Below are 13,645 nucleotides of genomic sequence, written 5' to 3'. Positions count from 1 at the left end.
CTGCTGACTGACGAGGAAAATGTAAAAAGCTTGGGTTAGACTGGGAACTGAGGTCAAATCAGACGTCTGTCACCTTTCAGGAAGTGACTTTAGGTCATTTGGGCTCTGTCAGCTTTACTTCAGGACTAATAAGTGAACACCTGCTCCGAGGGAGGGAAGACCGTCAAGGAATAGTGCTGCCCCCTAGGGTTGTGTAGAAGGTAGTGTCTTGGGAGTGAAATCCAACCCACTCTCCTTGCCACACCTATGTATAGAGCCCAATGTAACTGACGTCCAGTACAGGCACCGACTTCTCCTTCACAAAGGTGCCCAAGAGGGGCTTGTCACCACAACACTAGGAGCTGTTGCCTCTGATTGGTGTATATTATGTTTATGTCCTGAGGAAACTCCCCTTCTGTCCTTTTGCCTTTTTTCATTGTTGTTAGGTATTGTTTTAGGTTTTAGAGTAGGGATAAAGTGGACTGACTCAGATGAAGTTGGTGTAACCATAACCAGGTAGGAGAGATAGAGCTGTCCATAGCAACCAAGGGGTAGCTCAGGCAAGTGAAGGATCCCAGTACCCAAGACCCCCAACCAAGCTGCATGGTGCCATTTTATAATCTCAACTGATAGGAGTACTTATTGAATGAATTCCTTTACCAGCAGCTTGCCATATAGAATCGCATTTAATTCTTGCAAAACCCCTGAGATAGCATATCAATGTTGTATCAATTGCACAGGTGGGAAAACTTAGATTTCCTAAGACCTCCCACTACACTGTTCCCTCCTCCTACCCAACATATTCTCTCTCTCTCTCTCTCTCTCTCTCTCTCTCTCTCTCATCGTAGCACATTCTATTAATGGGTCATGGCTTTTCTGTATGTTTACATCCCCCTGGTGAACAAAGTACTCTTTGTTTTTGTTTGTTTGAGGCAGGATCTTGCCATGTAGCTCAGGCTAGCAATAAACACACAATGTCCCTCCTTCCTTACCCTACCAAATGCTGGGATTGCAAGCAGAGGCCTTAGAGAATGTCGTTCCATTTGACAGTTGTGGAATCTGAAGCTCAAGGGCTGGCTCCCACCGCCAGCCTGAGTTCTTCCCAGAGCCCAGGCAGGTACCTTTCATTGGTCCTTCCTCCCAGAGTCTGAGATTCAAAACCGGATATGAGATCAGAATATGCTCCCCTGCCTGGTCCTCAACAGGAGCATTAGCAAGAACTGGGTCGAGTTTCATTTCTAGTGTTTGGGGGTAGGGCTGAAATGTTCTTCACACTGTGGCATCCCCTCTGCCATGCATCCCATGGTAGCTGTGGCACTCGTCTGTGGGAAAGCTGTCTTCTGTCCTCTCAATAGCCCAAGCCTGGTCTTTCTGGCCTCAACCAGCTGTGCAGGTTCTTGTGGAATCTGCACCTCCCTGAAGCTGTGGCATCTATCTTGCACTGAGGACAAGGTCACACCTACACTCAGAGCCACCCCCTTTTGTTTCTCTATTGTCTACCTACCTATTTTCCTGGTTCACTTTCCTTTAAATGATCAGGGGGAAACCCCAGCTCGGCCCCTGGTTCACAGGAAGACCTGACTCACCAACAGGAGTAGGGAGGGGTTGGCACTGACTTGACTTCCACAGTCACCAGGGTCCACCAGGTCCCAGCCTACAGCCCTGGTCCCATCACTCTTTCTCTACGGATGCTGGTTGTTAGGCACTTTCCCTGCTCTTCTATGCTGCCCTCCAAACTCCATCCTGCCTTTGCAGTGTCTGCCAATCAAGATGTGGCTCTGGTTTCAGGCCCTCTAGAGTTCTCGGGGCAATGCCTTCTTGTACAGGTGGCCAGCAGGATGTGGTGATCAGCTTCTGGCGTCAGTCCCACAGGGCCTCCTCTATGTGGGAGCCCTTGCTCATTGCTGGGGCCCACATGGGGCTGGACACTGAGCAGGTGGATATATATCCATCTACCTATTCAGCTTTTCCATGAAATAGATTCTAAACTGCCTTGCCTCCGTCCTGCCCAGCCTTAGTATAGTCTGATGGGTAGGTGTGGCTTCCCATAACCCCTTGCAACTAGATTGTAACTTTATCTTTCTACCAACCTAAGTGGGGACATCTCCCTTCCTGGATCACTGTGTGGATTAAATGACCAAATCTTCAAGAGGCAGAGTCCTGGTACCTAGTGAGGGTTCCGTGAACACTGCTGAAGTGACTGTTAGGATGGGATGGGACACACAGTGACTGTTCAGTGTTGGTAGCCCTTGGGTCAGAGCCAGTGCCGTGGAGCTGACTCCTGATTGTTCACAAATGAGAATCTGAATCTCCACCAAGCATGACCACACCCTACGCTCCAGCATCCCTTAATCTGTTTCCCCATCCCTGCTTCCTTACCCTGAGCCTGTGCGGAGAGGGTACAGAGCCCTTACCTTGTGGGCCTGGAAAAGTCCAAGCCAGCCTGGCGGCCGAGCTCCTGTGCTGCCACCTCGACGAAGCCTTTTGCTTCCCCAAATCCATCAAGTGCTGTTCTCTAGCCCTAGAACCTGGAACTCCCTGGTCCTAACACCCGCGAGGCAGTCTACCCTTCACTAGGCTGTGAACTCCACCTGGTGGAGAACCTGACTGCCCATGTGACCTCCACTTGGTGCTATCCTGCCTGCAAATGCTGACCTCAGACTGCCGGCCCATTCAGTACTCAGAGTGCTGGAGACACTGCATGCATGTGGGTCACGTGGGTCTGTGAGGGCAGCTGAGCAGATTTATAGAGCAACCCAGGGCAGCAGCAGGGGGAAGGAGTAGCTGTTACCAGATTGGCAGGTTCAGGGCACAACCGGACTAAGCTGGAAGTCAGGGGCCATGGCCCCTTCACTCCCCCAGGGACACAGTGTAGGCAGCATGATGTAGATATCCCAGGAAGGACAGGGGCATGGGGCACCCTCCATCAGCCTGGGGCAGAGCTGGTGCTAAAGTCCCCATCAGTACGACTGGGATAGAGATCTCAGGGATCGTCTTAGAGGCTAGAGTTGAGGGGAGGGTCACAGCCCATCCAATGTGTCCAACTGGTGTGGCTATTGCCAGCAGGCACAGTCCCACATGCAGAGCTCCCTCTGAATGGCAGGAGAGGGGGGACCTGGGTGGGTAGGCAAGCATGGCAGCAAGGACCCTGGAGAGCCTAGTCCAGTGGCCCCTGGAAAATTAGGCGGACACAACCATGCTCACCAGTGAGCCAAGCCCCACAAAAGGGGCAGGCCGCATGGAAAGCATGGGTGCCATGAGGCAGTGGTGTCTGGGCCCAGTAACGGGCAGTCTTCTCAGAACAGACATGGCCACAGGGTGCAAAAGCGTGGCTGGGTGGCCCAGGGTCCAGGCAGAGACCAGCCTCCTGGCCAAGCCACAGGGGCACATAGGGTCCCACAAGGCGGCAAAGAGGACACTCGCGCTCTTGAGGGCCTCGCTCCCTCCGGCAGCCCCAACCATGGTAGCCATGGACATGACCACAGCGGACGTAGACCCAGGGCTGTTGCTTGTCAGGTGCTGTGCGGCCACGGGCTGGACTGGGGAAGGCCAAGGTGCTGAGGCCCACAGGACACTGGGGCCGTGCTGCGTTGGCCTCCTGTCGCTGGGCCTCCAGTTGTTTCAGTGTGGGTGCCCTCAGCAACCCTGCTGGAGTGCGCCACAGCAGTGTGGCCCCACAGAGGTCGATGAGCGAACCATCTTGCAGGATGTTGGATTCGTTTTCCACCTGCCGGAGGCAGCAGAAGGCCTTAGCCCAAGAGCTCTCGGGCCCTGCCGTCAGGCAGCCTCACCCCAGAGAAGCCACCTATCTGGCCAGTGACATTCCCTGGAGAGAACACCCTAGGTCAGCAGGCCAGCTGACACAGGGAAGACAGATGCCACCAAGTACATACAGCCCCTGTTCTCAGTAGGACCTGGGCTCTGGTATCTTCGCAGGTCAAATCCAAAAGTCTGACCCAAAGCAATGTTTTTCTTCAAAGTTTTCCAAAGCTCTCCCATAATGGCAGAAGCAGGATGTAGCAGAGAGAGCAAATATATCCCATGGTGAATACTGGCTACCCAGCCCAAAGCAGCTGTCCTAAGGGTCATGGATCACAGCAAGAACTCTAGAAGGAGCCTGGGTTCAAATCCTGGTCTTGCCATTCACTTACTCAGCTAAGAGAATAACTTAATTTCTGTGTTTTGGTCTCCTGGGCCTCAAAGTGGATTCCATTTCTCAAAGGGCCTTGTGAATACTAAATAAGCCACCCAGACAAAAACATGGAATGATGTCTGGTATACAGTGGGCACATAACAAGTATATGTCCACGTCACATTCACGTGTGTGGTTTGCTTTTCGTTTTGTTTAATTTATGAGTGTTTTGTCTGCATGTATACTATGCACCATATGTATGTCTGGTGCTCATGGAGGCCAGAAGAGGGTGATGGAGTTACAGATGGCCATGAGCAGCCGTGTGGATGCTAGGAATCGAGCCTGGGAACAGTCAGTGCTTTTACCACTGGGCCATCTCTCTAGTCCCCGGGTTGATTTTGAGACAGGCTCTTACTATGTGCCCAGGCTGGCCTAGAACTCACAACCTTCTTATGTGCTGACACCAGGGGAGAATTCTGTGTGGTCCAGTCAAGGAATATAGCTGTATGGCCCTGTGATTCCTACCCCTTACTCCCAGCTGCCAATAGCACTAGAGGGGTACTTCTGGACTAGCAGCCTAAGGACTATTCCAAAGGCCATTTACTGCTGGGAAAGAATAATAGCGCTAAACCTCCCTGAATGTGACAGACTAGTATAAGCTGCCAACACTCTGGGCTATAAACTGCGCACACGCAGACCAAGTGCCGCCCTTGGAAGAGGATGTGATTTTCCCAGCCTCAAAGCCATTTGGCTCTACACACTGCATTTGTGCAGTTCTAGCTCATATTACCTGCTGGATCCCCCCCCCCCGCAGTATGAAACTATGCCTAGGGGCCTTGCTCTGGCCCTGTCTATGGGTAGGTGACAAGCGTCAAGAACACACTGAGCCTAGTGGACTCTCTTGGAGAGAAGTACCATCAATCATCTCCCAGTCTGGAAAGGCTATGAACTGACTATGAGGGCCTGGGAAGGGGGGGAGAAATGGAGGAGGCCACCTACCAGCTTCCCCCGCTGCTGGGCTGAGCGGCTATCCCGCAATGTGTACACATTCCCGCAGACAGAAATCTCCCTCCAGACACCTGGGGCAGAGTCCTCGGAGAAGCCACCTGCTGGGTGCATCACCAGGACCCCGTTGGTTGTCAGGCCATCCATCAGACCATCAGGAGTCCTCCATTTGGCTGCCCGTTCCTAGGACCACATGAAGGATAAGCTCACAACTCCAGGCGCTTCCAAAAAGCTGCATGCCAGAGGTGTTGTCCACCCCCTTTGAGGCCTGGAGTTTCCCAGAGAGGTCCTGGGTACCACCTGACCTCTTTGTACCCCACTTTGCTTCCTCAAGAAGTGGGCTGCTAAGCCATAGGAGAGTGACGCAGAGGATGGTTATGCAGCGGCCCCTCACCCTAGGCTGCAGCGGCCCTCTAGCCTCCCTCCCATCAGCTTACTCTGTGGAAGGGTAAGCCCTGCTGGGGGCTCACTCACTCCAAGAAAAATGTTGCTAGAGGCATCGAAGCCAGCAGCATAGATGCGGGCAGTATAGGGTGGCCGGCGGTCACAGAGGATGCGGCAGGCATAGCGGGAGATGGTACTTTGGGCAGAAGGGCCCTCTGTGGCTCCTCCGCCAGGAGATGTGTCTGTTACCACGAAGTCAATCATGTTTTCCGTAGAGCGGCCAATCTACAAGGAAAGGAGGACAAGCACACACGTACAGGTGGATCTCACAGGCTTCTCACCCAGTGTCTCAGCAACAACCAAACAAAGAAGACGTTAGACCCAAAGAGTAGCACACCACAACTCTCTAGGACAGTGGCTCTCAACCTTTCTAATGCTGCAACTCTTTAATACAGATCCCCAACCTTAAAATTATTTTGTTGCTACTTCATAACTGTAATTATTCTACTATTATGAATGGTAATGTAATTATCTGATATGCAACCCCAAAGGGGTTGCAACTCACAGGTGAGAAACTACTCTACATCCTTTGGGCTTGTATGAAGGGTCTCTACATCTGATCAGCTGCGGCATGAAGAAGCATCTGCTCTGTGGCCCCATAGCTCTGAGAAACACCCCACTCAGGAAGAACCAACTCATCTGCCGATAGACCCATTAAAAGGTGACACCCTGGAATAGTAACAGCAAATTAAACTTTAGTAAGAATGCATCTTTAAAGATTGTTGTTGTTGCCGGGTGGTGATGGTGGCGCACGCCTTTAATTCCAGCACTCGGGAGGCAGAGGCAGGAGGATCTCTGTGAGTTCGAGGCCAGCCTGGTATACAAGAGCTAGTTCCAGGACAGGCTCCAAAGAAACTACAGAGAAACTCTGTCTTGAAAAACAAACAAACAAACAAAGATTGTTGTTGTTGTTAAGTAGGGTCTCACTATCATAGCCTTCGCTGACCTGGAACTTTCTATGTAGATCAAGCTGGCCTCAGATTCATCCATCTGTACCTCCCAAGTGCTTGGATTAAAGTCTAAGCTACCACACCCACTTATTTTTGTATTTGTATGTGTGCCTGAATGACTTTATTGCACATGTGTGCAAGAGCCTATGGGGGCCAGAGGGCATCGATTCCCCTGAATCTGAGTTACAGGCCACTGAAGCCAGCTGATGTGGGTGCTGGGAACTGAACATGAGCTCTTTGCAAGAGCAAAAAGTGCTCTTAACCTCTCTCTAGGCCTAACCTAGGCATTTTATACAAGATCTCAGTTACTCTTCCCATGGGGGAAGCTACTATGAGCCTCATTTTACAGATGAGAAAATAAGACTCAGAGATGTTAAATGACTCTTGTCCAAAGTCACCCAATGGTAAGTACACAGAGATGAACCTAGGCATGATGAGAATTACCCTGTCCTCTGAATTCCAAAGCTGTATATCACCTCTAAGTGTCCTGACGCTGAGGGCTGCTGACTTGCTACAGACTGCAAAGTCAGCGGCCCAGCCTGACACATCCTGCTTCCATCAAAGGGCAGTCCACTGCAATGAGTGGTCAGAAACTCCTGTCCAGGGTATCTGGGCCCATGGCCTGACCCTGAATACCTGCAGAGCAGAGGTTGGGAGACGGAACATACCTGGAACATGTCTGTGTCGCTGTCATGTGTGTACTCCACTATGACTGAGTGGCTCCGGGACAGTGTGTACGAGATGCTATGCTGGCCTCGGTTACTCAGGGCCTGGTGGAGAGAAGGCAGTCACTTCCCAGGGTACAAGAGAGGTGTAAACTTCTGAGCCAGAGGCCAGCTCAAGACCTAGTAGCCACTCCCAGAAAGGGGCGGCTACACCCTGTGCAGAGGAGACTGTATGGAAGCCACCATGCGGTTGCTGGGAATTGAACTCAGGACCTTTGGAAGAGCAGGCAGTGTTCTTAACCTCTGAGCCATCTCTCCAGCCCCGAGCCTGTGGCTTTAGTTAGGATGATGGTCAGCAAGCCTAGCAATCCTCCTGTCTTTGCCCTCAACAGTGTTAGGGTTACAGGCACGTGTGTTTTTAGTTCGTGAGTGCTGGGGAACCAAACTCAAATCTTCATGCCTGCATAGCAAGCCCTCTTACCCTACTGAGCCGTCATCTCTCCAGCCCCATCATTACTATTTCTTTGCTGAGCCAATAGGCAGTGAGGAATGACATAGTAGGCTCCCCTGCTCCAGAAAGGCCATGGGCAGTAGGTCTAGGAAGGCCGAAGACCTGGGCCTGGGCAGCCCAGGGCACACAGGACAGGACGGCACCCATTCCACTGGGATAAGCTGCTTGCCTTGGAGACGAGTGGTGTGGAGATGTGGTGCATGACGTCTGGCTTCACTCCGTTGGCATGTGGCCGGCGGCTCAGTGCCAGGCGGCTTCGGCGGCGGCCCTTGTCCCCATTTGCCAGACACCCATTGTAGCTGTGGATGTGAGGGGAGAGACAGTGGGAGGAAGACAAAGAAGAGAGTGAGCCCCAGAGGACCTGAAGGAAACTGCCAGCAGAGCAGACCTACAGCGATAGACAAATGCTAGAACCACCCAAAGCTACAAGAGCCCAGAACAGCAAATGGCTGCATTGAGGGGCAGGCGGTGGGGTCCCTCCTGCAATGAGCCAGTGTTCCCTGGATGCCTCAGCTGTGACAGCAGATGCTAGGATCGTGGAGGTGTTATATCACAGTCATGTTTGTGCCCTCAGTGGAGGAACCACCTGCCATGACCCAGGCACAAGTCAAGCACACTCAAGCCCCAGTGGCAGGAGCTGGGATAAGAACCCAGGGCTGAGATTCTGCAAGCAAACACCTACCCTGGGCCCCAAAGGCTGGAAAGACCTCTGCATCAGAGGGTCATTCGTCAAGCAACTACCACAAATGACCAGGCAGGGAAGAAACCAGCTTCTAATGCCACCCCTCCATCATCTCCACAATCTCCATTATGTCTGGCTTCCACACCTTTCCAGCTTTTACTCAGGGGGATGGCCATGAGAAGCAAAGAGGAGGTGACTCATTGGCTTGACTGCTGCTATGGCTGCTGCCTCCGTTCCTGGGCCTTCGTGTTTTTCATTACCTAATGGAATGTGTGAAGTGTCCTGCCAGGGAAGTGTCTTTCTTCCTAGTTTATAAATTAGACAAGTCAAGGCCCAGGAGGGGGAAAAAAAAGAAAAGAAGCCAGATTGTAGTCATATTCCACCTAGACTTGCCAAAGTCCTTCAATCTAGAGGACTCTGAGCCAAGGCCCTAAGACTGGTAGGCTGTAGTGAGGACAGGCTTTAGAGACCTGGTGGTAAAGTGTAGTGTGGTGGTATGAATACCGAGCTACGAATGTTTCCTGTAAGTAGTGGGGAGTCATAGAAAGCCTTGGGGAAGGGAATAAGTAGTTGCCAAATACAGGGCTGGGAATGAAGCTCAGTAGGTGGAGACTTGTCTAGTGTATACAATGTTCTGGGTTCAATTCCTAGCACCACATAAATGCGCTCTGGTGGCGGATGCCTATAATCTCAGAACTTGGAAGAATGAAGATCAGATGGAGTTCAGCCTGAGCTATGTGAGACCCTGTTTCAAGAGAAAAAAAATGCCAAATACAAGGATCAATTAGAATTTAGTATGTCTGTTAAAATCTATATTCTCTAGAGCCATCCAGAGATTCTGCCTCGCCAGATGGAAGGTTCCTCCAGTATCTCACAGCTTCTTTTCTCTCTCCTCACCTTCTCTCCTTCATTCCCTCTTTCTTCTTTTTGTCAATTTGGGGACAAGGTCTCTTGTAACCCAGGTTGGCCTCCCTACCTCTACCTCCTGAGTGCTGGGATTAGAGGTGAGTGTCACTCCACCTGACTCCATGTGTGACTTCCGCGTGTTCTCCCGTAGCTCTGACATACAGCTTTAGTGAGGCTTCCCCGAGCTGCTCAGGACAGAGGGCTGTCAACAAGGCCCCTTCTCTGAGTCTGCAGTCTCCTCCATCCCTGGCCTTGCACAGATAGAAACACAGCCCTTCCTTCTGTCGGGACACAAAGCAGCTGCTTTTCAGAAGTGAGCACCCTGGTGAGGAGCATCTCTTTTACCTTTCTGAACCCTTCTGAATGGGCAGAGGCAGGGCTAGAGGGGGGCAGATCGGGATGCAGGCTGAGACACACAGGAACCTGGCATACACACATCCTGGCTCCTGACATACCTCTCTGAAATGGAGGTCATTTGTCAGGACCTACTCAGAAGGCTGATTTTGAGAAGCAAACAAGATAAGACACTGTAAAATGCTTGACAGAGTTTGGCATGGTTATAGCAAGCTCTTGATATGACTGAGCGAGTATTGTTATTTGAAGGAAGGTGAGGTGGCACATACAAGTCACCAGACGACAGCCACTGCTATGTATTGTTACTTTCCATCATGAACCTACAGCCGATCAAGTTGTGTCTTCAGGGCAGAAACAAGGTCAAAGAAGACACAGGGAGAGAAGGAAGCATCTGTGCCTGGGGGAAGAGTTTCATGAGAAGTGTAGGTAAGGACAGGGTGGGGTTGGGGGTTGTCCAGCCATCAGGGCCCATAAATACCTCTTTCATAGCCTCTACTTTCTCATCTGTAGCACAAGAGTGAGCTGCAGCTTACTGACAGTGTGCTAGATCTACAGTTAGGAAGACCTGGGTTCAAATCCCAGCCCTGCCACTTACCAGCTGTGTGCCCTTGGGCCAGTCACTTCCCCTCTCTGAGCCTCGGTTTCCTCACTTCCTTCCTCACAGCATCTTTGTAAAGATTGAAATGAAATAATGTCCAGGAAAAGGTTTAGCACCACCTGCTTCCCAGACACTTGATCTATGTCCTTTACAAAAGTCCCTTCCTTCAGATAACCTTTGGGGGTGTGTCTTAGTGTCAACCCTGTCTTCAGAATGGGGAAACGGAGGCACAGGAAAGTTTGGCACCTTGCAGAAGTAGGATTGGGATGAAAGAGTTTTGTTCAGCACCAGAGTTCTTTCTCCACACCTACACACAGTACAGACCCTTTCTCATCTAATTAGAAACCCTGGTAAGCAGTTAAGAATTGTCTCAGGAATTTTATGAGAAGCAGAAAGACCATGTAATTATGAATGGATAAGGGTTTGGTCAATTTTGTCTTTCATCTGGAAAGGTAACAAGAAACAAAGAGCCAAGAGTCCTGGGGAAGGCAGCTGGAACCCATTGTTGTTTTGGTTGACCCAAGGAAGGGGTTACCCAAGGCCCATCACTCCCGGACTAGGGAGGCTCACCCCAGGACGATGAGTTCACCATACTTGATGGGTTCCTCGCCTGGCAGTGCGTCTTCACCAGGAGAAGAGAGGATGCAAGAGCCCTTGTTCCCTGGGTGCTGGTGGTCCAAGGTTCGAGGGGATCCCACGTCAGGGTTTCCTTCCAGCACCATTCTGAGCAGAGTGGGAGAGGAGAAAAGAACTCTGCAGCGCCCCACCCCAGCTCCTCTCAAGCTCGGGCTAGCTGCAAGGCCACGGCAAGAGTGGCCCTTCAACACTTGTTACCATAACTACTCTGCCTCCCCTAAACGATGACATTGTTGGGATACCAAGGAGGGAGACTGATGAGAAAGGCCAAGAAAGAACGGCGAAATCAGAGGGTCAGGATATTTGATGGGGCCAGTGGAATACACCAACTTTGGATGGACTATGCTTGGAAGACGAGCAGCCAGGACTCAAGAGACCTTACCTCTCAGACTTAGTTCCTGGTTTAAGCTCTTAACCCCAAGACCTCAGTTACCCTCTGACAGGTTCTTCGCTCTATGTGTTCACGTTAATCTTTCTGCACCTTTGCAGGTCTAGGCCTCTGTCGGTCAGTCCGTTCCCAATGACTCTCTGTCCTCCCAGCACTGTCCTTTTCTGCCTTTTCTCTTCCCACACTCGATTCTCCCCTGTCAACCTGCCTTCCTCTGTCCGCTTGCCTGTCTCTTGTCATCCACCTCACTCAGTCTCCCCATCTTGATCTGGCACTGCAGACAGGCCTTCAGATCCTTCCCCGGTGCGCACCACCACCTCCCTCGCTCCCTCCGTTCCTCCCTCTCTCCCTCTCTCCTTTCCTCCCTCAGGTGTCTGTCTGCGGTCCTCAGGCCGCTCTGGTCTCCAGAGGCCTGTGGGGGCGGCGCTCTTCAATCGGGTTCCCCCTGCAGCAGAGCGGGTCCCCCGCAGGCTGCCTATTTAACAACCCCAAGGCAGCATGGTCTGCGCTGAGGCAGGCCCGCACCCCGCGCTCGGGACAGGCACAATGACGGCCCCAGCGTACACGCAGATACACAACCCGGTGGCCCCTCGCAAACACGCGCGCGCGCACACACACACACACACACAGTCCCGCACACCCCTAGCACCGCGGGCAGTGCCTAGACGGGCGCAGCAGACCCAGACCTGCTACCGCAGGGACGCGCCCACGCGCTGACAGACACAGGAGCTAGCCCTCAGACCCGCTCCCCAAACCTCACCGCCACCAGATACGCAAACACGCCCCCCGCACACTCCCGGCACAGCCCCCGCCTCCCCGTCCCTCCACCTCTCCGACCTCACCTGGCGGCGCTCAGGGCTCTCTGTGCGCTGCTCGCCCCCACCCACCTCACCCTCGCTGCACCCCGGGACTGCTGCGGCGGGATGGACTCGGCCCGCGGCTGCTCGGTGTAGCCTCGTCACGGGGACACGCGGGGCCCGGAGGAGGGAGGGTTGAGCACACAAACCTCCAAGCTCCACCCCTGCCACATGCTCCGCCCCTCGAGCCCGCCCCCTATGGGGCCCCGCCTTACTCCGAGGCTCCGCCTCCTGCGGCTTAGGCTGCGGTAGACAGAGCTGCCAAGAGGGTTTTTGGGAGCCCGCGCCCCTGGAACCAATGAAGTCCCTCCCGCCATTCCCTCTGAGGGACTCCCTATCCTCTCCTGACTGGTAGAGGAACTCCACTTGGTCTACAAGACCCTTCCCCTTTTCCAGGCTCCAGATACTTCACCCTCCATCCAGGATCTCCGGGGTTCCTCCCGAGACCGAAGCTTCCTCACAGTAGATTAGAGGTTCCTTTCCCCAACCTTAGACAAGGGGACTCCAAGACCCAGCCTCCCATTTGGAGAAACCTTGGCATTAGAGAGAAGCCGGGGGTTGGGGGGCGAGCTGAGAAAAGGATACTACTAAAGGAGATGGGGGAAGGTTCGTCACCGCGGAGGCCGAGGAACGCCACTGCGGTAGTCTCAAGCGCGTATGTTTTCCAGTTCAGCTTGATCACTTTCTCTCTGTAGCCTTCGTTGGACTCTGGCTTCCTTGGTGTCCGGAGACAAACACAGCTGCCTCCCCTCCCACCAGCACGCTCCTATCCTTTCTATTTCCTCAAGAGAGCCGACTTTGGGCCCTCAGTTCCTCCGGACCACAAACTTACAAAAGAAATCTCTTCTGTCTGTATTTGGCTCTCTGCGTTGAATTTGAGCAAATTAAGTCTTTTAATCCTTGAGTGGCAAGTACAATAATTGCAAACAGATTTACAGAAATGACTTTCAGAAGAGAAACCAAGAGGGGGTCTGACCTAGGGCTTTATACAGCCTAGCGAGCACTTGCCGCTAACAAACAAACACCCCAGGCTCTTGAGCTCCTGACTTTATTTCTGTTGTTGTCTGTTTTGTTTTAGAATTTTAGTCTGTTTTATTTTTATGTATATGAGTGTTTTGTCTTCATACATGTCTGTGTACCACTTGCATGCCTGGTGCCAACAGAAGCCAGAAGCTCAGACCCCTAGGGCTGGAATTACAAATGGTTGTGAGCCACTATGTCAGTGCTGAGAATTGAACTAGGGTCCTCTGGAAGAGCAGCCATTGCTCTTAACCACTGAGACATTGCTCTAGCTTCCTTGCTTTGTATTTTAAGACAGAGTCTGACTGTGTACTCCCGACTGGCCTGGAGTTCGCCATATACATCAGGCTGGCCTCCAGCTCACGAGATATTATTCCTTTTCCTCCCAAGAGCAGGGATTAAAAGCAAAGGCCACCACAGGAGACCACTTCCTAAATATAACCCCAGTAGCACAGACACTGAGAGAAACAATTAATAAATGGGACCTCCTGAAACTGAAAAGCTTCTGTAAAACAAAG

The 13,645-nt window shown here is 52.2% G+C and overlaps 1 protein-coding gene across 1 annotated transcript; it reads right to left on the bottom strand.

The window, feature by feature from the left end:
* Window positions 1–803: 803 nt before the first annotated feature.
* Peli3 (pellino E3 ubiquitin protein ligase family member 3) lies at window positions 804–12,155 on the bottom strand. Its single transcript, XM_057778364.1, has 7 exons — window positions 12,093–12,155; window positions 10,797–10,949; window positions 7,856–7,985; window positions 7,179–7,280; window positions 5,591–5,785; window positions 5,111–5,299; window positions 804–3,706 (listed from the first exon to the last, which is right to left on the bottom strand). Exons 2-7 carry the CDS (start codon window positions 10,946–10,948, stop codon window positions 3,137–3,139), a joined length of 1,338 nt encoding a protein of 445 aa, XP_057634347.1. The 5' UTR covers window position 10,949; window positions 12,093–12,155; the 3' UTR covers window positions 804–3,136.
* Window positions 12,156–13,645: the final 1,490 nt, after the last annotated feature.

Source organism: Chionomys nivalis, chromosome 8, assembly GCF_950005125.1.
Source record: "Chionomys nivalis chromosome 8, mChiNiv1.1, whole genome shotgun sequence".
Lineage (NCBI taxonomy): Eukaryota > Metazoa > Chordata > Mammalia > Rodentia > Cricetidae > Chionomys > Chionomys nivalis.
The sequence above is the reverse complement of the archived record's forward strand: the minus strand, read 5'-3'. Positions and strand labels throughout refer to the sequence as shown.

Excerpts from the sequence above, each read along its gene's own strand:
- Peli3 (XM_057778364.1), bottom strand. The coding sequence starts at position 10,948 with ATGGTGCTGGAAGGAAACCCTGACGTGGGATCCCCTCGAACCTTGGAC. Across the intron at positions 7,986-10,796 it reads GGTGAACTCATCGTCCTGGG|CTACAATGGGTGTCTGGCAA; the intron begins GTGAGCCTCCCT and ends TCACATCCACAG. Across the intron at positions 7,281-7,855 it reads CCACACCACTCGTCTCCAAG|GCCCTGAGTAACCGAGGCCA; the intron begins GCAAGCAGCTTA and ends TCTCTCCACCAG.